Source organism: Cladosporium halotolerans (assembly GCF_011745625.1).
Source record: "Cladosporium halotolerans strain TM138-S3 chromosome Unknown Sca66, whole genome shotgun sequence".
Taxonomy (NCBI): Eukaryota; Fungi; Ascomycota; class Dothideomycetes; order Cladosporiales; family Cladosporiaceae; genus Cladosporium; species Cladosporium halotolerans.
The window spans coordinates 17,084-40,014 of NW_027191517.1; the positions used below are offsets into that span (position 1 = coordinate 17,084).

General features: G+C 51.8%; 4 protein-coding genes across 4 annotated transcripts; 3 read left to right on the forward strand and 1 right to left on the reverse strand.

Annotated features, from left to right (window-relative positions):
- Nucleotides 1-1,430: 1,430 nt before the first annotated feature.
- On the forward strand, nt 1,431-3,059 carry WHR41_09155 (uncharacterized protein; the record flags this gene model as incomplete). The annotated part of the gene is made up of 4 exons (XM_069377759.1): nt 1,431-1,605; nt 1,663-1,733; nt 1,787-2,959; nt 3,030-3,059. 4 exons carry the CDS (start codon nt 1,431-1,433, stop codon nt 3,057-3,059), a joined length of 1,449 nt encoding a protein of 482 aa, XP_069225221.1.
- A 4,524-nt stretch (nt 3,060-7,583) lies between these two features.
- On the reverse strand, nt 7,584-8,543 carry WHR41_09156 (uncharacterized protein; the record flags this gene model as incomplete). Its single annotated transcript, XM_069377760.1, has 1 exon — nt 7,584-8,543. One exon carries the CDS (start codon nt 8,541-8,543, stop codon nt 7,584-7,586), a length of 960 nt encoding a protein of 319 aa, XP_069225220.1.
- A 518-nt stretch (nt 8,544-9,061) lies between these two features.
- On the forward strand, nt 9,062-10,239 carry WHR41_09157 (uncharacterized protein; the record flags this gene model as incomplete). Its single annotated transcript, XM_069377761.1, has 5 exons — nt 9,062-9,253; nt 9,303-9,407; nt 9,466-9,808; nt 9,864-10,145; nt 10,199-10,239. The coding sequence occupies 5 exons, from the start codon at nt 9,062-9,064 to the stop codon at nt 10,237-10,239; spliced, it is 963 nt and encodes a 320-aa protein (XP_069225219.1).
- Nucleotides 10,240-16,151: 5,912 nt separating this feature from the next.
- On the forward strand, nt 16,152-19,604 carry WHR41_09158 (uncharacterized protein; the record flags this gene model as incomplete). Its single annotated transcript, XM_069377762.1, has 1 exon — nt 16,152-19,604. One exon carries the CDS (start codon nt 16,152-16,154, stop codon nt 19,602-19,604), a length of 3,453 nt encoding a protein of 1,150 aa, XP_069225228.1.
- Nucleotides 19,605-22,931: the final 3,327 nt, after the last annotated feature.

Sequence of the window (22,931 nt, forward strand, 5' to 3'; positions counted from 1 at the left end):
ATGAGTTCCAAAACACTTGCGCAGAGTGTGCATAGAATAGCATAGAATGGCGAGACGTTGTAAGGCAAGAATATTGGACGCGGTGACAAAGTCTGGAAGTGGTGACATGCCGCCCCGCTTTCCGCCTTCATCAGTTCCGCTGCCTAGCCAAGGAACTATTCCTACAACATAGAGCACCCACATCCTCAAGAAGATCCAAGCCGTCGCTATCCCGGCTTAACTATATCTAGGGCCAATCAAGTTGATGTGGTGACATTTACGCGTCTTGGATAGAATTAAGGTTGTCCTGTCAATCCTGTTCACGCTTTCGAGTCATGGTAGGCTGTAAGACGAGGACGTTTGGCACTCACAGGCATGTCACCGGCAACTGCATAGTTAGTGGTCACTGAACATCAATACCAGAATCGCGTGTCTCCCCACTTGGTGACGGCATCTCAACGTGACCTAGTGCTCCGCATTCACGGCAAGTAGAATAATCGTGTTCACGCGGGCCGGGGACGGGTGAAGGAGTATCGCTCGCAAGGGATATGGTCACGTGATATTAATTCCGATTAACGCTGATAAAATCTATTTTGAACTCCGCAAGAGGCATTTGGAGGTCGACTATTGTTTATGCGGATTCCGGTAAGGAGAGGAGTTGAGAATGACCTCCTATTCACTGATTCGGTTGCTAAAAATGCCGTCATTGAATTTCACCCGTGACGACTTGCGAATCATGTAGCACTTACAGAGGTAGCTGGAATAATTAGCGACATCGATAGACGGTTGCCTACGGCTGCCGTGCATGCTCTGAGACGCTTCAACGTTTTGTGTTTAAACATAGATACAGGCAATTTCTAGAGTGGAGGCAGTGAATAGAGTGGAGGCCGTAAAATGATGGAGGAGCTTGCGAGTAGATTTAACGTGAACTTGCTATGAATTGTGTACAAGCACGATTAGCGGGTGAGCCATGGGCAGATTGGGATGCCTCAAGGGTGCATTGTCACTTATGTCTAAATTTGAAAAGCCTCGAGCTCCTCATTCAGCACATCGGATAGCTTGCGACTTACCATTCGAGGCCAACCTAGCAATTGCTCCTTGCCTAGCACAAAACAAGTATGAACTTCGATGATGATGATGATTTCCATTCGCTATGCACGGAGAGCATGTGAGCTGTCCCCGAAAGCCGTGTACGTCGGTAATTGCCGGCATTCGGGCGGGTGTGACTTCATCACGCGGGGTGAAGCTAACTCTACGCCACTAGCGCCTTGAGAGAAGAGAATGTCACTCTAGATGGTCACACGACAGATAAGACAAATAGGCTGGCTAACAGCCCCACCCTACACTAATTTTATTAGCACGTCTCAATGAAAACCCTAGGCTCTAGTACAGAAGCGTGCAGCGGGATCAACTTCTCTGTCAGACATCTAACAACTGCATCGTGGTCAATAATGCAGAACACTCGGTTGCGCGTTGAAATTTTCGAACAAACACATTCGCAACTATGCCGCAAAGCACACCCAGGCTCCGCTTCGGTATGGAGTACCGGAGAGCGACTGGAAGGGAAGATCTTCGTGACCGGACCACCAGACTTGCAACTTGGGAAATTGGCCGTCTCGTTCCTAGGCACGTTTCGCTAGAATGAATTTTATCTTTCCGAACGCTACTACTGACGCTTAATAGGTCATATTCGCGTGTGGACACTTATACTAAGCTCGGAAGGGATACCACACTTCAGAAGGGCCACGTACAAGGTAAGCCTTTATGGGAGGCAGAATGCTGTCGATGTTAACCCGGTGATATCTAGTTCCTACACCAAAGCCTTGATGTCCCTAATCTCAGGAAGCATGCGGTAACAGACGAAGGGCTCGTGGAGCACACCTCGTCATTTAGTCTGACGATACCAGACCACACTGTCACCGAAGTCGATGGCGTGCCCGACCAGTGCTTACTACTACCTCCTAGTATAACTGTAGGGGATATACTTGATGGAAAGGACGGCGAAAAGTTCGCGCAGCCAAAGATTGAGTACAGGATCCGCGCAGTCATGAAATCGCCGTCTTTTGACGGTCATAGCGCTTCTGATGTACGGAACGATCACGAAGTGTCCGTACTGCCTTGCAGAGAGCCTTTACCTCCAATTGACACAACTGACTTTCCGGACGAGTTCATTAACTCTGACACTCATTTATTTCGGTCCTCTTACTTCGGTTCCACGTACCAGATGACGCTTTCCACGACTGAGCCCACTCCCATGTCTGGAATCCCGAAGACGCCGTATAGTGCCACTAGCTTGCGCCTCCATGTTCGGATCCAGCTTCCCACTTCTAAGAGAGATTGTGGCCTACGGACCTTGTGCAATATCTTGAAGGACCTACGATTCCACATGCGGTTTTCTCTACGTGCAAAAACGTTCCATTCAATCAGGCCATTTCCTCAGATGCCAGGGTATGCGATGGTAGGCTCAGATTACCCACCGGATTTGCACGAGTCGGTCTTCATAATCCAGACAGCCGAAATGGTTTCGAGTTCTTGGCAACCGCACTTCTACTCGGAAACGCCGCAACGAGAAGATCTCCAGCACTTCGTTCCAGCATCTTTGTGCAGCAACGGCTCGCAGCCGCCAGGAGCAAAACCCATCAACGGGCTTTCGTTCGTCCAAGACGATGCCATTACGCTCACAATCGACGCATGGGAGACTACCTTGGACGTTCCACTGCGCACCAAAGAATTCTTGACGCCCACTTTCTGCAGCGCCATTGCCTCACGCCAATATAGCCTTGAAGTGCGTGTTAAAGTGAAAGGAGGTCCGTCAAAAGAATTTCTGCTCGAGGTGCCGTTACAAGTCCACTGCAGGCCAAGCTCCAGCGAGTCAAGCCCAGCTGGCATGTCCCGGGCAGCATTAGGAAATCAGCCCGAAAGTAGTGGGAGACCTAGTACAGGTGACCGCGAACTAAGCGATCTCTGGAACGACGATGCGGTACGTATTTACCGATAGTGCACTTCAATGCGCGGTCCGTTAACTGACGGTGACTTTTATGGGGCCAAAGCTTGAAGAACGACTTCCAGAATACTCTTGATTGGCGTTGGGTTGTCTGACATCCCAATAGACTATTGTAATTTTCAAGGGCTGTCGCGAAGGCTGGTTGAAAAGCTCCATTCCCTTAAGAGCGGTAGTGGAGCCAACGAATTGGAAGTGTTGAAACCATGGCCTTCAGCGGGAAGAGGAGCATTCTTGATAGCGGGAGATTTGGTGGTGCGGACATTGCATTCCCGATCGGGGCAGGCGGAAGTTTGGGCCACGAGGTCTCGATAAAGTGAATATCCCTCCCCAGATCAGCCTGAACGCCCATCTTCGTAGCGGCTGAGTCAAGCGTGATGAGTGGCGGATGCTGTGCTGTCATAACGTGTAGGTTAGCTCAGGGATCAATTATTTGGCTGTGCCATTGCCGTCCCTGATGTTTTGAGCGGCGTGGCCTCGTGGCTGCGGGCCCGCTATCGAGAAGGATTTGCTGCCACGTCCCTCAAACACTCACCTCCGCCGTCTCCGCAATCAGCCACGCATCATTGGAATAAGGCTTCGGACGAAAACAAAGCCGATAACCCAGGCCAACGAGGATGCCTTAGGTGATTATAAGCTACCGAATACGATCCACAAAGCCAGCCGTAACGTAGGCACTAGTTTATAGCGCAGCGCCGATAGCCATAGTTACGAATCTGACGAAGCGGTGGGTGAGCTCTATTATAACCACGGCGGCAATCATCGCGAAGGAGAAGTTGAAGCTACTAAAAAGCGCAAATTCCAACTCCGAGACGTCGGGATAGCGTTCAGTGCGCAAGTAGTAGGAAAATCATACACCGAAGGAATATATCTGGAGGTGAGTTATGTGATACATATTCGGGTATATGGATTGATGTTGCACGTACCGCTACCGCACCCCACGTGGAAAAGTTTATTCGAATTAATGAGACGACACACACCCAGCCGTAGCCACCGTCTAGTGGCGCCACGCTGGCTTTGTTAGTGTTAATAGTGGGTGGCATAAGAGAAAGGAATTGGACGGGTCTTTAGTGAAGGTCATGACTCGCACTCGAATCTATTGCGAACAACGATCTGTTAGCGAGACACTACACTCACCTTCGGTCGACTGATCATGCCCAACATGAATTACAAGAATGAGAGAGAAAAAGGGGGACCGAAGAAGCGCCTGATGCACTCATTTCCCGCGTGGCTGCACACAGTGACGGACTATCGCAAAAATGACAATCGCAGTGACATGCCGCCCCACCTCTCCAGTACGTGTTTTTTAAATCCTGGGGTGGGTGGCGCAATTAGCCCCGCAACCCGTTCAGAACCCGTGATGTATCGATGGGAGGCCGGGTTACAGTGGCCATGACAAACGTCACATATGCAATAAAGACATAGCACATCTATCTTATACTTTTGCAATACGTCATATATTCTCAAATCTCTCGATTATTGAAAGCGCTCAGACCGCTGCTAAAGAAGCTAGCGATGGCCAAGCGAAAGGCTGCCGCCGAAGGCCGTCCGATCTGCGAAGAGATAGTAGCTGGCATGCGTGAAGCTGAAGCACCCTCTTTGCGGCTTACGTGAATGAAGGGCGAAGGGATGGTAACGTTTGGGCTATCGCCGAGCCCCAAGTCTACTATGGCAGTCTCCTTCGCTGGCGCGGGGCTTGGGTGCGGAAGCGTTCACCCGCTTTGCTTCGACAAAATTTTCATTCGCCCCGCTTTTGCCGATAGAAGTCTTGGACAGTCCGTGCACGCGGACAGTCAATGCACGCGTCGCGCGTCGCATCTAACATGGGAGACACCAATACTCACGCTGCCAATCCAGGCTGAATCTACTTGAAACTCACGTCACAAGCTCTCCAATGGGTTTTCGACCATTCTATTTATTTTCAGTCTAAAAGATGCTCTGGTGCTCGAATGATTCTTCCCGACCTCGATCTGAGCTGTGTTGCTCCCTCTGTCGCATTTGGAGGTTGCTCTACGAGTACAGGCTCTGTGGGTGCCGGTTGTTTCTTTGGTCTTCCTCTTGGCCTCTTGCTTTGAGTCTCCAGAGCTGATTTGGCCTGTTTCTGGGCCTTTTTAGCTGCTTTATCTGCTTCCCTCTGAGCCGTCTTCAATGCCTTGGCTGCTTTGCGAGCAGCTTGAGCTATGGCTCTGTCATCGCGCCTCTTCTGAGCCTCCTGCTCCTTCCGAGCCTTTGCGAGGGCCCTCTCTCGGATTCTCTGCTCTTTGTCCTCTCGCTCTCGCTCCTTTTCTTGCTCCCTGCGGTCCTGAAGCTCAACGGCAGCTTTCACCTTGCCAGGGCTGAACAAAATCGAGCCAGAACCCTCCTCAGCTCTGAATTGCTCAATCAGCTTCTTGCCACGTTTCCTCCTCTTCTTCTCATGCCTCAGAGCCTCGATTGCCTGTTGTCTACCAAGTTTCTCGAGGGTTGCCTCTGCTCTGCTCTTCTGGAGGTCATCACTGAGTCTCTTGATGACTTTTTGGGTCTTCCGGTCCACGGTCTTGTTGATGAGCGTCCTTAGCTTTCTCATTCCGGAAGGAGAGTCCCAATAAGCAGGAGGACTGCTTGATAGCATTCTGCTAAGCCCTCTCCGTGCTGATTCTCTCTGGTTTCTTGGCCTCATCTTGTCAAGCACCAAGGCTGGTTCAAAGGGAAACAGGCCAGTCTTGCTCCAGCTGGAAGCGATGTTCCTATCTGTGAACGCTTTGTGCCAAGCTGGATAGAAGCATTTGAAGAAATCTCTTTTGGTCATTCTAGTCTGGCCTTCCGAGAGCCTAGTCTGCTGTTCGAGCAGCTGACTATAATAGGTGGCCAGAGGAGCAAAACAACCGACATCCAAAGGCTGTAGTCTATGTGTAGAATGGGGAGGATACACAGCTACAAGGATCTTGTGCTGTTGAGCCCATTCGAGGAACTTCAAGGTGACATGGGATCCATGACCATCAACAAATAACAGCCTCCAAGCCCTCCCAGCTTTTGCCTGGGTGTTCTTGTCGAATAAGGCCTCCAGCCACTTGAAACCGATCTCATCAGAAGTCCAGCCACTCGGTGAAGATGTGAACCAAGCATGGTGCTCGTTAGAGTTGAAGTCTTGCACCCATGAGTCTTGGATGGATCCAGATGTGCTGTCATAGATCAAGAGAGGAGGTAAAGCTGTTCCATCGGCACAAATTGTGGCTACAACGGTGATCCACTCTCGCGATCCATCTTGACCAACCCCAAGAAGCTTGTCGGAGGCTCGGAGGTCTTTTGGAAAGACTCGTTTGGCTTTAGTGATCCTTCCGATGAGAAAGCCCTTCTCGTCCATATTGTAGATGTTCTCAGGCAGTATCTTGTATTCCTCCATTTTCTTGCCAAGAATGGAGAAGTACTGCTCATAAGAAGCCATGGAGTCAGCGTGGTGCCTCTCGAAATCCAGACTGTTGAGATATCTCGAGTCAAGTTCATCCTTATGTCTTTTGACGAACCGTGAGCACCACTTTCCTCCTGGGACCCTACCTGCTAGACGGGAAGCGATATCAACCATTATTGCTGGTGTAGGTGGAAGGCATCGATCACAGAGCTGTCTTATGTGCTGTATAAGCTGCTGCTCTTGCTGGTTGTTAAGAAACCTCTTGTCTTCGACCGCTTGGGCCCTAGTGTTAGTGACACCCTTCCATCTTCTGCTGAGAGTCGTGCGCTTTATCCCGTACTTTCTAGCGACAGCGGCTATGCAAGGCGACTCTGAAGAATTCAATTCTGCGAGCGCTGCTTCCATTGATGCGAGGTTGGGGAATGACAGGTAATTGAACGCGTCTTGTTTACGACGCGCGACGCGTGCATTGACTGTCCGCGTGCACGGACTGTCCAAGACTTCTAAGTAATCCTTCGCTGTTATCGACTAGATGCGAGCAATTTGCAAATGATTTCTTTGCAGCTTTCTCAAGGCTGAAATCGCGGCAGACTCGCTCTGAGATGTGTAGTATGTCTCGAACTCCAACCTTTTTCCTGCACGCCCTCTTGCGGAGTACACTGTTCTCATGCGCCTGCGCCTGGGAACAGCGTGGGCCCGCTCGGAAGCGGTGATACTCGTGGTGTGCACGTGATGTTGTATCCGAAGGATTCCCGTGAAAAATGTCCTGTCACGGCGCTTCGAGATAAGAGCCAGCAACCCGGAAGCCTCTAAAGTTTTGCTGTACCTAATTATCGGTAGTCACCAGAACAGACAGGAACGCATCGGGATATGCATGACCCCGGTTTCAGGGACGTGAAGCTCGTCCTGCTTGGGTTTTGTTATGCAGTCGGTACACTACTTCTCCTGCTGGCTGGACGTGAAGTAGCCAGCGTGTACGCGGCTTTATGGCTAACATCAGACCGGAAGAAACCATTTACGGCCTTCGTTTTCGGAGCTAGACGACAAGCTATGCACTGGAAAGTATGAGACTTCGAACTTGGCCGCGGATGTCCAGGACATGGCTGAAATTTCTGGTAGAAGACGAATATCAATCTCAACTCGTGTATTCAATAGTACAACGGATGCCTTCTTGTGCACAAGTCTGCGGGACCCGCAGCCTGCCAAAAACTCGCCTCAGATGTCGCTGATGAATGCCAGAAGACTGAATAGCACATCTGTATTGACGCGACATCCCTCACCCGGTTGAATTGACCTGCGGAAGCTGTTCCATAGCCATGTGACCACATCTCCCTGGCTCATACCTTTGAAGTTCTGCTGTTCGATGAGAATATATGCCTCGGAGCAGAGCATCGTGGATTCGCCGTAAGGGTTTTTCTGATAGTAGGCTTCCGTCGCTGGCTGAAATTCGTATCCAGGCATCAGCAGAGGGCTCTCATGACTCCAGCTGGGTGTCATTCGATCTCTTGTATTGACAGTCACTTGTAAATCCCATGAGGGATCAATATGGCAACAGGGTGTAGTTGGAGCCAATAAAGGGTCATGTGTGACTTCTGCGGGCAGCAGACTCCCAGCCTCTGCAACGTCCCGGTTTGAAGCAGGTTCAATAGCCAGCGGAGGCACGGGTACGAGTTCGGAGTACTGAGATACAGGGATAGGCGGCTGAAGACTTCCAGTAAGTAGAGAGATGACAGCGTTGGTCTCTGATCCGGATTGGTCATCAGAAACCAAGGGCTCGGTTAAGGCGAGCGCTGGCAGTTCCCGAGCTTCGAGGTCTTCTGTGCCAGAGAGCGCACCATACCCCTGACGCGCTTCGCCGTGAGTGTCAAAAAGAGAAGGTGGTGATGTGCTATCACGGCTCTCACATCTCTGAGGCTTTCGCGTGCGATCATCTGCAGCATGTTGATTATGCGACCAGTGGCGGTATCGTGTCAACGTCGCTTGAAGAGCTCGCACCTGATCCTTGAAGGTCTCAATAGTCTGTTCGGCTTCGCGAAGTTTTTGCTCCAGCGTTGCGACATGGTCTTTCCGCCGAGCGCGATGCCGGCGCTGATTGTTGCGGACCCGCTCCAGCGTGTGTTGGGGTGAAACCCGTTTGGTCCTGTGTCGTTGCACGGAGGGTGATCCTGGAGCCATGGTGAGTCGTTGTCATCGATCTGTCACCGATGCGATCTAAGCCTTCAATCTCTTCCACTTATCTATACTCTTTAAAACGGTGACACACCGATGTTTCGCTCTTAGTCAGCATGTACCCCGGTCTTTTTCCGCCACAGCCACAAACGCTCTGTGATTGGACGCCACCACTCCGGATTCCGACCGGATTACGTAGTTGTTTTCCGACCGTCGCAGCGGGCGAGCTGTGACCTATGCCTAGAAGGTGGAAGAAGACGCCTCCAACACACGAGCCTGGATGGAAGCGCATGATAAAGCTCCCCTCCTAGATCGATCTATGGTTTCCTCCGATTAGGTGATCATCAAGGTTTTCGTTTGTCAAGGACACTGATTAGATGTCTAGAAATGATGACATACCGAGGCGATTGCATGAACTATACATATATATGAATACGTTGTCGAACTTGAGAAACATTCAATCCACCATAACGCGTGCATCTACCAATATTTGAATCTTAACCTACCAATATTTGATACTCTCAATGGAGCTTAAGGAGATCTATGACCAAGTTAGTAAGCGGTATGGCTCAGTTGCTAAGAGCAGCACTGGCCATTATGAGCAGGCAATCGCGAAGGCCTTTGGATACACTGAAGAAGAGCTCGCTGGCGTTCCCGAAGGTGCGAATCTGGGACTGAGCTGCGGCAACCCAGTTGCTCTTGCGAGGTTGAGAGAGGTGTGTATGTCCATACTCTACGTTTGGCTATTTCTCTGACGGTCAACAGGGCGAAACCGTCATTGATCTTGGGTCTGGCGCTGGCTTTGACGTATTTACGGCTGCAAAGAGAGTCGGCCTCACAGGTAAAGCCATCGGAGTTGACATGAACAAGGTATGCAAGTTCTTGCCCTCCGGATAAATTCTAGCATGTGTCTAATAGAATGTAATAGAATATGATCGACAAGGCAAATGCCAACAAAGCTCACACTACCGCCTCAAACGTCCTATTCATTGAATCCGCTATTACGTCTATCGCGCTACCCGACAGCACTGCTGACTGTATCATTAGCAACTGCGTCATCAACCTTGTCCCTGCAGTGGAGAAACAGCTTGCGTTTAATGAGATTTTCCGACTACTCAAGCCCGGTGGACGAGTTGCCATCAGCGACATACTTGCCCGCAAGGAATTCACCGAGGAGATGAAGAAGAACATTTCTCTATATGTCGGGTGCGTCGCGGGAGCTAGCCAAGTCAGCGAGTATGACGCGTTCCTCAAAAATGCGGGCTTTAATGGCAAGCCGAACCGTCCTAATATGAGTCATGATGGAGGCTAATTAGTTTGTACAAGGTATCCTCGTCGCGGACAGCAAAAATGACTTAAACGTGTACCGTACCGCCGCCGAGGACAAGCCATCCACTTCTGGGATAGATGCCATAAGAGAGGAGCAGGACGCCCTGTTTTGCTGTAGTGCAGAGACGAGAAAGACTTGCTGCAAGCTCGATGAGAAAGAGTCATGTTGTGGAACGAAGACATCCACGTGTGCCTGCCAGACCCGGACGAGTTCAATGGGCGATGAGGCCAAGACAATGGCGAGTCGACTGGATATCAGAGATCTTAACGAATGGGCAGGCAAGTACACCGGACACTTAGCTGGACGGAGATCCTCAAGTAACCATTCCTAGGCTCGTTCCATGTGTATGCTGTCAAGCCCACGACGATCTGAAGATATGGTCGGAATTTGGTCAGGCCGCCGATCGGAGGCTGAGGCTTTTGCCAAACATATGGCGAACGAATCCAATCAATGCTGTAGCATTGCAGGAATTTCGATTTTGTTCAGGATCACGCAGCAGTTTTGACTCGAGAGAAATATGATTCGAAATGAACACAAAGGGTTGACCTAATGAGGGTATATCATAAGACCAAAACTTCCGTATTTCTCGAGCTGTAATACCTTGGCTATCAGGCTGTCAAAACGTGATTGAATCATTAGCTCAGACTGTCGTGAAGGTTGTGCGAGAAAGAGATTTTCCCTGAAACTTGATTCGTACGGTGCCGACCCAACACCTCATTCTGACTTTAGGTCGCTTCATCGATAAGCTGAAGCACGTTGGTTTTCAGACTGTCATAGTCAGACCCCTGACGCTCGTCGACGCAACCAGCTCTAGCGCCTTTAAGCGATTGACCAGGGATCGTGGCGCCCAAATAAGCCGTGCTGCCGGTGGACGCCGTTGAACGCCACTAGGAAGAGGCAAGCGTCCGGGTGTGTATGCCGCGGCTGCACGTCGCCAATTGAGGCAGATGACAAGAACCATCGTCAAGACAAAGATTGCCAGCCAGATCGAATGCTCTGACCCCGACGAAGGCGACGAAGACGCAGAAGATATCGATCCAACGATCCGAAGCATGACCGACCAGCGAAACCACAAAACCCGGACAGTGAACCGGGCGTACGCCCACCAGGCGTGGGCAAGTTTTACCAACTTGTGGGATGGGAAAGTCCGGATGGGACTACAGGCTTCGACGCTGTGGCAGGATTTCTGGGGCGTAGGAATGATCCTCGAGCAGAAGAAATTGGGAAATTCGAGCAAGAGTCTCGCTTGATGGAACGGGTCGCTATAGGCATCTACCGTCCTCGGAAGCCTTGGCCGATCGAAGCTCTCCTTGGAGGAGTGAAGAAGTTATATGGCAACAAAGAAGCGGGCTGGAAATCAATCGAGCAGGAGCAAGCTCTCGCGACGATAAGGTTGTGGACCGAGCAAGTGGTTGCCATGCTGCAGACCTATTCGACAAAGAACGACCATAATTCGTTCGCTTTTGTATGGGCAATAAACTTTATGGTTTAGCGAATGACCACGATTCGTTTGCTCTGCCCACCACGAACCGTTTGCTTTTAAGATTATCGGAATCTTGTAAACTTCCTCATGGACCGAAAATGGGCATTACGTCTTGCTCTGGTATAAATGCGACTGTGATGTCGCGCCAAAAGGCCGGTGAAGCGTCACGTACAAAAATCCCAAGCCGCAAAATGCTCCAACCAAGAATCTCCAGCGAATAAAATGTCGCAAGTAGAGAGCGGTCGCATTGGTGGTTCAGAATACGTGCTGCATGCCATCAACTGAACGTGCCCTCATCGATGGTCTTCCGAAGGGTCGTCTCGTACCGCCATGAGCCATCCAGCGTGGTATCGATACTTTCCGACATGGACGAGTTCTCGCGCCTTCTCGAAGTGGACATACCATGTCGCGTGTTAGTTTACTTGCAGCAATAATTCGAGATTGTTCCATCTCTAGTTCACAGGCACTTGCGCGCACATCACTCTTGAGTGGGCGTCGTACAGCGTCGGAAAAGAATTGCAAAAGTCAACAACGTGTCAGGACTCGCAAAAGTTCATTCAGACGGGGTCTACTCTCTTGCACCCGATCCGCCCATCGCATCCCTACCGAGCTACTTTCACGGTTCAAAATGTGGCAGCGTGGATGAACGCGGTGTTGCCTGCGCATGTACATATTGTACTCCACGTGGAATCCAAGAGCATTGCATACGGCAGCATCGATGGACCAACGTACAATAGCGCGGAGGTGATACTCGTTTGAGGGAGTTACACACATGCAACAAGCTTTGGACAGAGGATCACGCTTGCCAACGAGTCTTTGAGGTTGGGTCGTGGCAGCGGTACTTCGAAATAGCACGCCAGGACGCCGAACCGATTTCCGTCAGACCTGTCTCAACTAAAAATGACTTTTCCTGGCCCAAGAAGACGGTTTTCGGCCGGCAGCATGCGATGCTATCGATGATGTTGACTGGGTGCATGAGTTCGCATCTGACCAATTCCCATTCGCCTCCTAGGATTTTCATCACCGTCTGACCGTTCGACGCGCCGAGCTCGGTTGCAGCGGTCCATGCTGCGGGTTTGGCGGCGGTGTGGAGCACTTCGGGAAGTGCAGTGTGTCTGACCATTGTTTTGTCTATCGGATGCGCTGAGCTCGATGGCTGCGTTCGGGGCAGCACGTTTAGGTGTCGCTTGAAGCCGATCGGGACGCGCAGGCTACGGGGGATTCGGCTTCGATATGTATTTCGCACGAGCCATGAGATCATATCCAGGTCCCGGCTCCTGGGTAAGTGTAGCGCGGTGTTCTGCTCCGTAGACCGTTGTGCTTTCCCGGCGCGACGCGTGAGGGTTATAGGATAGGGATTCATTTCGCCCGGCGCTAGGCACCTAAAGGGCAACAGACTGTTCACGCTACGTACATTGTCTTTCTCCCAATCATAACACCCTACAGAACTGTTAATCACTCTTTTTCTGGCGCTCTATCCTATGCCATTTCACACATATTCTTCTTTCGGTCAAATGGCACGTCACCTGCGAGCAGCGCAACGCCGTCTCGCAGGCAGGTCTCGATAAGTGTTTCGCTCGATAAAACGTAAATAAGCACGCGTTGCCTCTCCGTAGCGTAGAAATAACACTCAGTAATTAGGGTAGCTGTTGAGAGCTAGGCTTCCCTCATGGTAACGGTATCGTACCAATCGCCTCAAGCCTTGGGTCAAGCCTTGGCTTCAATAGAAAACATCGCACTAATTCCTGCAGGCGTGGCAAACTGTGATTCGCTCATTGCTCGACCGGTGTAGGTCACAAAATCTGCGTCACACGGATTGATTCACACTCGGTGTACTCACACTGCAAAGTGCAACGTAGCTTACACTTCATCACTCGTTCTATCACACTTCAATCGCGAAGCAGCGTCTTCTTGGGTCAACACATGGTGTATAGTATATTCACAAAGGCATTGAGAGAACTTGAAAGCGAATATGGAGAAAACCCACTCCACGGGGATCCCTGGGTGATCAGACTTATACATCAATGAGCCGGTGCTCAGCGTCCGAAGAGATGTCTCCCAACGACTGCGGGACGAGAACAGCATGATGCATATGCTTGAGTTCGCACCTTTTATCAAAAAGTACTGGGATCAGATGCCTGGATTACCCATCTTGTTGGAGAACTCGTGGGGGTGGCATGATCCCCAATGCCGAGCAATGTTGTCAAGTGTAACATGGCTAGAAGCTTCCATCGGCGGAACCTGTGACGCTAAGCCCGCTTTGGATGCCCTTATCGCCTCGCCAAATAACTGCTTGCGGTTTCTGATGCATTTTCTCGTTCTTTTGGACAATCACATGATCATGGAAGTCTGGAAAAAGGAGTCTCTCCAAATTATCAAAGATCGCGAAGCAAAGTGCCGACCTCATCTAAAATGAAATTGGGTGTGAAAGGGTTGATTGAATTATGTATCTACTACTGGGGCCATCCACTGCTTTATACCTTTAGTGGGTCGGTGGCGGTCTGGATGCTTTCGTCCAGCAATCTTCAACACCCCCCCTTAATGGTACACCAGGGCCCAGCCCCCACTGCTTCTCCCCAGTTCTGTAAATACAGCTTCTACCATTCACTGCAACCCTAATGCCTTCCAGAACCCCAGGAAAGCTACTTTGGAAAGTGGCTTTGTCAGCCCATCGGCAATTTGTTTGCTGGTCTCAATAAATTCTAGCCCCACCGTTCCATCATTGACCTTTTCTCGGATGTAGTGGTGCTGTATGTCAATGTGTTTCGAGCGGCCGTGGAACTTCGGGTTCTTAGCGAGAGCTATGGCTCCCTGATCATCGCCGTAAATGACAGTCGGGGGTATCTCGCGCTCGTCCATGTCGGCGGGCTCCGCGAGAAGATTTCGAAGCCAGACTGCTTCTTTGGTCGCTTGTGTCTGGCCAACGTACTCGGCTTCACATGTCGAGAGTGAGACGGTGCTTTGCTGTTTAGACCACCAGCTGATGGGACCGGTTCCGATGCTAAAGATATTACCCGACGTGGACCGTCGCGTTCCTACATCACCGGCCCAATCTCTATCAGAGTACCCAACGAGTGGACTTAGGCTCCCAGTGAACGCGAGTCCTAAGTCGATCGTGCCTCGAAGGTACCGCAAGATCCGTTGCACTGCTCCCCAGTGTTCTGTTGTGGGGTTTGCAGAGAACCTGCTGACGACAGAGACAGCATAGGCTATGTCCGGCCGTGTTCCCAGCATTGCATACATTAGCAGGCCGACGGATCTCTGGTACTTCGCTTTCGAGGCGTCGGCCGCCTGGTACCCTTGCGGTGCGTTTGAAAGCTTACCGCTGTCTTCGCGTCCCACAAATCGAGATCCTTGAGGAGCTTCTCGATGTAGGCGCGTTGACTGAGGTAGAGAGATCTGTTGGCCCGGTCTCTTCTGATGCCGGTGCCAAGGTATTGCGTGCACGGCCCGAGATCGGACACCTGGAACCGGCCATCCAGGGCTCGTTTCACGTTCATGATGCCCTCCTTACATGGGTCCCGCTATGAGGAGGTCGTCCACGTAGATGGCTATGATCATGCCGTTACAGGTGAAGACGCTCAAGTCGGCATTCAGGGCTTCGAAGCCGAGCGACCTGAGGAACTTTGTGAGTGTCGTATTCGATACGGGGCGACTGCTTGAGCCCGTACAAGGCCTTTTAGAGCAGGCAGACGCTTCCAGACTCTTTCTCGTACCCGGTGCGCTGCTCGACGTAGATCTCGTCGTCCACGCGACCATACAAGAATGCAGTCTTGACGTCCATCTGTTCGATCTCGTACTTCATAGCCGCTGCGATCGCGAACAGTGCCTTGTAGCTCATGGGCTTGACGACTGCCACGAACGTCTCGGCGTAGTCGCTGTTTTCTACTTGTTCGAAACCGCGAACGGCCCATCGTGCCTTGTACTTTTGCACGCTGCCATCTGCTGCTCTCTTGATCTTGTAGACCCGCTCGCCGCGGAGGAAATGTTTACCCTTCGCGGTCATCGAAGATCTGGGTTGCAGTCTACACGTCTCGTTCAGATGCAGCGACTTAATCTCGTCGTCCATGGCGTCTCTCAATTGACTCCAAGAAGCACTGGACTTTGCTTCATCATAAGAGCGCGGTTCGAATGGCTCGATTGTGAGTGCAGCAGCGACAACTGAGCGGCATAACATCATCCAATCCTTGTTGGTGTACCGGCTGTTATGACCTTTGCTTGTTCTAGGCGACCGCCAGATGGTCGGCTTGCTTCCATCTCCGGCATCTGGACGCCGATCGCCCTGGTCAGCGGCCTCGCTGGCCACTTTGCTCGTGGAGGTCTCATCTGCGTTTTCAAACATTGGCTCAATCTTGCTGATATGGGGAGCATATGTTTGACTCGACAAAGTCAGGCGCGGCGTCGTCGCATCGATGTCCATCATTCTCCCCCCCTACATCGACAGGTGCGGGCGCAGATGGTTCGTGTAGGGAGATGTCGGGCGTTTCACGCCGTGGTGAACCCGTTTGTTCGGACGCGACATTAACGTCGCCTAACCTAACCAATATGAGGCAAGGAATCCAGCTTGAATTCCGGCTTGGCAGTCGCTCAATTCGGTAATTTGTGGGGGTGCACGGCCGATTCATGGTTGGATTCCAAGGGTAGGATTCCAGTCGCGTGTCCGGGCGAACGACGCGTCTTTGAAACAATACAAAAACATATATAGCGTCTCTTGGACTACACGGACTAGTCGCTTTTGTTTTATCTCTTCTGGGCCGGTATTCGCATTTCTATTCGCATAGTATCACACGTAAAGTGCGCGATGTCTTTGCCCGCTTACGCAGACGTCCCGCGGCCGGGCGTAGCTGGAAATCGAACTTTAGACGTTCAGCACACAGCCGTTTCGCCGGATTGTAATACGGGCGATATCCGACTTCCGAATGATAGAGACAAAATCACCGTAGAAAACGCGCATCAGTCACTCGAATGGCACGAAGAGCACGGCGTACTGATATGTACGAGACACGGGTACGCCGTTCGGAATCTCGGCTTTCATCTACAGGAGTATCACACGGGCAACGCTAAAGAGAGGAGAGCAGTTCTCGAGCTGTTCGGTAGGCATGAGGTACGAGAGCCGAAAGATGTGACACTACCGGCACCGCTAGGAGCGCCGTTCGCTTCATTGGGTAAGCCGGTAAATGCATTCATCTGTAATGAGCCGGAGTGCGAGCATATTAGCACGAGCCGAAAAGGCATCCGGTTACACTGCAACCGAAAGCACGACTGGAGATCTTCGGCCGACGAAAGGGAACACTGGCATTCTATATGGGTACAGACGTTCTTCAAATCGGCAGGTCTACAGAAGTACTTCACCGTCGCTTACGACGAGGAAGAGAACACTGTCGTTCAGGGCGACAACGCGGAAATCGTGCTACCGACAAGATCTACTGCAAACGCCGCCGAGATCGTAGGAACGTCAAATGATACCGAAGTCGCAGCGATCGCTACAGACTGGAAGGAGCAGGACGAGAAATTAAACGAGACGCTCGACGTAGCAGACGCCGAGACTGCTAAGACCGATCATACTCTGTGGTTTAAGAAGACTGGTTGGGCCGAGCATATTGCGGGCTGCACTCTAAAGCATCTAAGTCAGGCGAGCCGACTGCCGGATCGCGACGAACAGACGCTTCACGAGGCCGTAAAGCTAAACGGCGCTCTGATCGAGAAATGCGTTGCAGGTCTCTCGTCTCTCGACAACGAAACCCGGCGCTGGCTCAGAAGCGCGAAGCACTCGGAGATCGATCAACGGCCGCTAGCGAGGTTGCAGAACGTAGAGAGTCAACAGACGTACGCCGTCTACATGGCACGACTGCTCTGTTACAGTCTGAGAGTGCTTCAGAGCTGCGAAGATAGCGAGAGGCTAGAAGGGACGGTAGATTACCAGCCGAGCGAAGGTCGAGGCTCAGAGAGCGATGTAGAGGATGACAGCGAGGATGACGAGGACAGCGAAGGCGGTGGCGACGGGGGTAGCGATTCCGGCATACAGCCCGTCGTCGACATCTTGAAAGACGCCCGTAGGCTATACCCGTGGCAGGGCAGGCAGAAGGATTTGCTAAGACGGGTTCGCGAGGGCATCGAGAATGGCTGGGACAAGAAGTCTCAGCTAAAGGCTCTGCTGGATTTCTACGAATCGCTCATCTTTCAGCACGTAAGGGGGGACACATTTAAGAGTGCGATCTTACACTTTCTCGCTATTCTAGGTATCGACGAGGAGACTAGACGGCTCCGGCAGGCGAACGACTTTTCTTATATGCTGGCTGGTATCGTCTACTGTATGCGAGTGATCGCCGTCGAAGTCATACTACCGTCGGAGGAAAGGGAAGATCAGGACGACGTGGACGACGAGCGCTTTAGGCGAACGAGGAACGACTTCTTAGCGGACGGCACGTATAGTGTGATGAGCAAAGCTCTCAGCATCTTGGCTTACGGCAAGAGCATAGCGATGAATCATAGCAACTCCGGGTCGATATCTTGGTCGCTAGATCGAACAGAGATGTCGTACAAGGGCAGGCCGATCGATGTGGCTCGCTTCGGGTGTATGGTCAGAGGCGTGGTCGAAGAAGCAGAGGGCAAGCTTTGGAAAGATCTGATGTGGGCAACGCAGGAAGAGCAGTTCGAAATCCCGCTCGACAAGCTTCAGGACGACGTCACTTGGACGAAGCGAGGGGTGTCGTTCGTCGACAATGCTAAGAACGGACTACAAGACAAGCGCGAGTGGATGATAAAGCGCGCGCTGGCAGACGTCAGAGGTAAAAAGATGCGTAAGCAAGGCGAGTGGTCGAGGCTGGAAGTGTGGAGGTACTTACGGAAGGTCGATCGATTCATGGAGCTACTTCTCTTCTGTGTTCACGTAACAGGCGGGCAGCCGGCGCGAGGGACCGAGATCACATCGATCCGGTTCAGGAACGGCTTCCAGCAGGACAGGAACGTCTTCGCGATACAAGGGCATATGGTAGTCGTCACCCGGTATCACAAGTCTCAGTCGCAGTTCGACAAGCCGAAGGTGATCCCGAGGTTTCTACCGTGGAGGGTAGGGCAGCTACTCGCGATCTATCTAGCTTACGTTCAGCCGTTTCAGCAGTATCTAACGGTGAAAGTGAAGGGCTCAGGCCGATCTGATCACATCTGGGCGAACGAGTTCGGGCCGTGGGGGACGGATCGTTTGACTAAGGTCATAAACCGAGAGTCGAGCAAGCGACTAGGTACAAGGCTGACGACGCTGGACTACCGGCATGTCGCAGTTAGCTTAGGGCGAGAGAAGGTTGGGGAGCAGTTCTCGCGAGGATACGTCGAAGAGACGGCCGAAGTCGAGGAGCCCGAAGTAGACGAGGATGACCCGCTCGAGGTCTCGGCTGGTAGAGGCGGTGAGATAGGGGCTAATCGGTACGGCGTCTCGCTCGATGTGATCAAACATCTCAGCAGCCGGTCGATCGACACTTTCAGGCCGCTCTGTCAGAAGTGGCACGAATTCTTAGAACTGGCGAGCTACGGTAAGAAGGGACAGAAGCGAGGACTACAAACAAGTAGCAGTAGCGGGAGCTTCTACACGCACTCGCTACAGGACACCGACGGGAGGAGGACGGCGATGATGGCAAACAATGGCATCAGGGGATGGGGTGCGGCAATTGACAGATTTCGAGCACAGGGTCGAGAGCAAGGCTCAGAAGTAGGAGGAGGATCGAATGGTAGCTGGTGGTTCGGAGGAGGCGAGCGAAACGAAAGCGAGAACGACTCGAGTAGGAGAGAGGGCGGTAGTGACAGGCAGACGATGACTACGCCGCTACTACAGCAGGGAGAGCAGGAAGAGCAAGGAGAGCATGGAGGTCAATCCGCGCGACAGTACACGCAGCAGTTCACGCCGCACTTTACTCCGGTACAACAGTGGATCGATCAGCACACACGGCAGCAGTTCGCGCCGCAGGTTGTCGCCGGGACAAGGGTCGCTATGACGCCGGGCACGACAGCACATCTCGAGCAGTCGCCGCTCTACAACAGGTCGACAGCGATATCCGTAATCGGTCAGAAGAGATTCATGAGCCCGGCAGTAAGCGAGGAGGATCTGAAGAAGGCGATGAGGAAGGCTTTACGCCGCGACGACGTCTCGTTCCGATCGGAAGAACTAAGTAGTATGCACAGCGGAATCGACTCTCCAAAGGAATCGACTCCACTTTCCCTTCCTCTGCTCCCAAAACACTGCTCGAGCGCTCAATTGTGATATTCCGCACAGCTTTTGTGAGGCTGCCATGCTTAGTTGCCGGAGATCCCGCCGTTCTCTCTCATCCTTTCGCTTCTGCCTTTTACTGTGTTTTCGTGTTTTGAAGTTCTTCTCTCCCCTGGTCTCCCGTAGAACTACGGCGCTGGCCGCTGTTCCCGCATGCCCAGCATACTCCCTTGCTCCAGGCCTGCTTCATATTCCAGCCCCGCCAATGGCGAGTCTTACTTATATTAACCTGTAAATGAAAACTGCGGCAGTACGCGAGGGACACACGAGAGATGCGCGAGGGGCGCGCGGCTTGCGCGTAACTCGGTACTGGTGAACATGCGTGCCACATCTTCCTTCACCCTCCTTATCCAGTCCGCGTTCTCGCAATTCTACGATTCGACGGTTTGAACTAGATTCTCTGCTACGACGTGACCATGAGCAGTACCACAGACTTTTTTACGATATTACCCGAATACCAGATCGTGCTTTGCAAGATATGTCACTATTGCGTCTGGCCGGATAATGTCCGTACTCACCTCACGACGAAACACAGGCGGCTACCTAGGGCCGAGAGGGCGCGCATATACAAGGACATACAGACTTGGTCTGGAACACTCCTCTCTCCCGGCCAATTTTCGATCCCACAGTCTGTCAAAGAGCCTGTACAAGGTCTGCCGTTATTCCAGGACGGCAAGCAGTGCCGACTCAAGCCTGATGATTGCGCTTTCGTGTGCCGATCAACGGGTAGCTTGAGTAAACACTGGCAAGCGGCCCACAGTTGGAGCGTCACTGGCAAAAGAGGAGGAGCGAGGACGGCTTTATCGCTTCAGGGTTCTGCACAAAAGCGGGCAGACGCATGGAAGCCTGTTCGATGTCAACGGTTCTTTCATACAGGACGCCACACTAGCTATTTCATGGTGCATTGCGAAGAGAGACATGAGAACAAAGCCTCTCGATGCGAGCCATCTCAGCCCGAGTCGATTGCCTCTTCGGTGCTCCAAGATCTTGCGGCGCTAGAACGAGACCAGGAGAAGCAGAGCAACGTGGCGTGTGATGAGACCAGTGCAAAAGAGACCTCTCCTTGGCTACAGCTGACTCGATGGCTTTCATACCTTCACGGAAAATGCCTCCTCGACGTCGCTGCTCTCGTTAAGCAACCGGATTTAACCACTGAGCCCGCATTACTTTCTATTTGTGATAGCCTTGAGCGTGTAATTGAGGATGCGTACCAAGCCGTCTGCAACGACAGCATTAACGTATTTGACCAAGTCCGGATCAACAGCTTCTTACAGCGACCAAGCGCAACTGACCGCCCGCTAATGGTCAAACTCCAGAAATCGACATGGCGGCATTATACTAGGATTTGGAAGGCGCTTCTTAGTTTCGTCGTTCGAACTGCGCAGCCAAGTAATGATATTCAACTCCGGCACCAACTGACGAATCGACAAGCGGCCAATCTCCAAAAAACAGTCTTCAAAGCGGAAGAGGTAGTGCGGCTGTCCGCAGATGGTGAGGCGGTCGGAGAAGAAGCAACATCTGCGCTGGAATTAGCTAGCGATGAACTGGACGGCTTTTGTCTTGATCTCTGTGTATCACTACTGGATCACGACCTCAAAGGAGATCTCTTTGAGAGCGCTGCTGTCGGCTTCTTAGCAGCATTCGCCATCGATCCTATTAAAGGGATCCTTAGGGAGGCTTATCACTTCACACCAACTCTTTCTGGTTTCATAAAAATCGCACAGATGCTGGTGATCCAGAAATCTGTGGTCGACGCAAGGGACGAGGAGGGCTTGCAGCCTGCTGACCTCCTCGATGAAATGCGCGCTCGATTTTTGAACAATGGCGTGCGGTCTCCTTTCAGCTGGGCCAGTCAGCTAAGAGTTTATGGAAAGAAAATTCGCGACTCGACTACTTGCCTTGGCTATATTTCTTGGTCAGACGACAACCTCTCGGTCTCTTACAAAGGCGTGCGCCATCTAAGCATGAATGCTCTCCGTGAGTTCGTCAGGGAGCAAGTAGAAAAGGCCCAGGCCCAACTCGAACAGCTTCTACTGATCCATCCCGAGGAGACGCGAGAAGACCTGGATATCCGGTTCTGGATTCACCGTGTCGTTGACGACCCAACGGAGAACCAGAAGGGGTGGAGCTTTTTGCGCCACCCGCGAAACCTCCAGGGTGCTCTACCGGATCGAGACGTATGGCTGTTGAAAAGAGTACTTGAGACCCCGTGGCTTCAGGAAGAATTCATTTGCGCAGGAAGTACAGCAGCACAACAAAGGTGGAATCAAAGCGCGTGTCAAGTATACTTCCTCCAAGTCGAGGCGTTCCTCGAGCAATTGCTTCTGCTCATTCACCTCACGGCAGGCCAGCCAGCCCGAGGCAGCGAGACACTGAGCTTGAGGCACGTCAATACCGTTAGCGGCCACCATAGAAACGTCTTCATCGAGAACGGTATGGTGAGTACGGTGACAACCTACCATAAAGGCTACAGCACTACTGGTAACACAAAGATTATCCACCGCTACTTACCAAAAGTGGTCGGAGAGCTTCTAGTATACTACCTCTGGCTCATTCAACCGTTTTGCAGGAAGTTAGAGATGCTTGCTTTGCGTAGAAGAGACCTTCCGTCTCCGTTCTTGTGGGCGAAGGGAGGAAGCCTCGACCCTTGGGATAGCTCGAGACTTAGTCGCGTACTCCAACGCGAGACGAAACAAGCATTCGGTGTCGCAATGAATATATCTGTGTACCGACACCTAGCTGTTGCCATCTCTCGAAAGCATCTGAAATGCGGTGGCTTCAAACGCGACTATGGCTTAGAGGAGTCTGCGTTGGATAGACAAGGGTCCCACACATCTTGGACAGTAGGTACAACATATGCTCGTGGGCTGGAGGAGGCTGCCGGGCACGTCGAAGCGAGGAAATCAGAGTATCGCCGCATTAGCCAAGAGTGGCATGACTTTTTAGGATTTTCTTCAAGTTCCCTGCCTTCACGGAAGCGGCCACTGGACGACATCACGAATAGAGCGGATAGATTGGTGCAGAGGCGGAAATTAAGCAGTAAAATCATACCCAACTTTTCGAGTTAGTTAGTGTAGATGGCTTGAAAATTTATATATGATTGCTCTTGCATTTCCTGAATGCCTGATTCTTGAGGTGTCGTCACCTCCTTCAAGACGATTTGCTACTAGGTCTCACGCGTCTTCGCCGAATGAGTCCTCGGTTCCTCAAGGACGGTGTTAACGTCGATACCGTGCGTTGGAACTTCGTCCAACACAGAGACAACGCGACGATCCTCGATGGCACAGAACGTGCTTTGATAAAAGCAATCGAACGATCCGA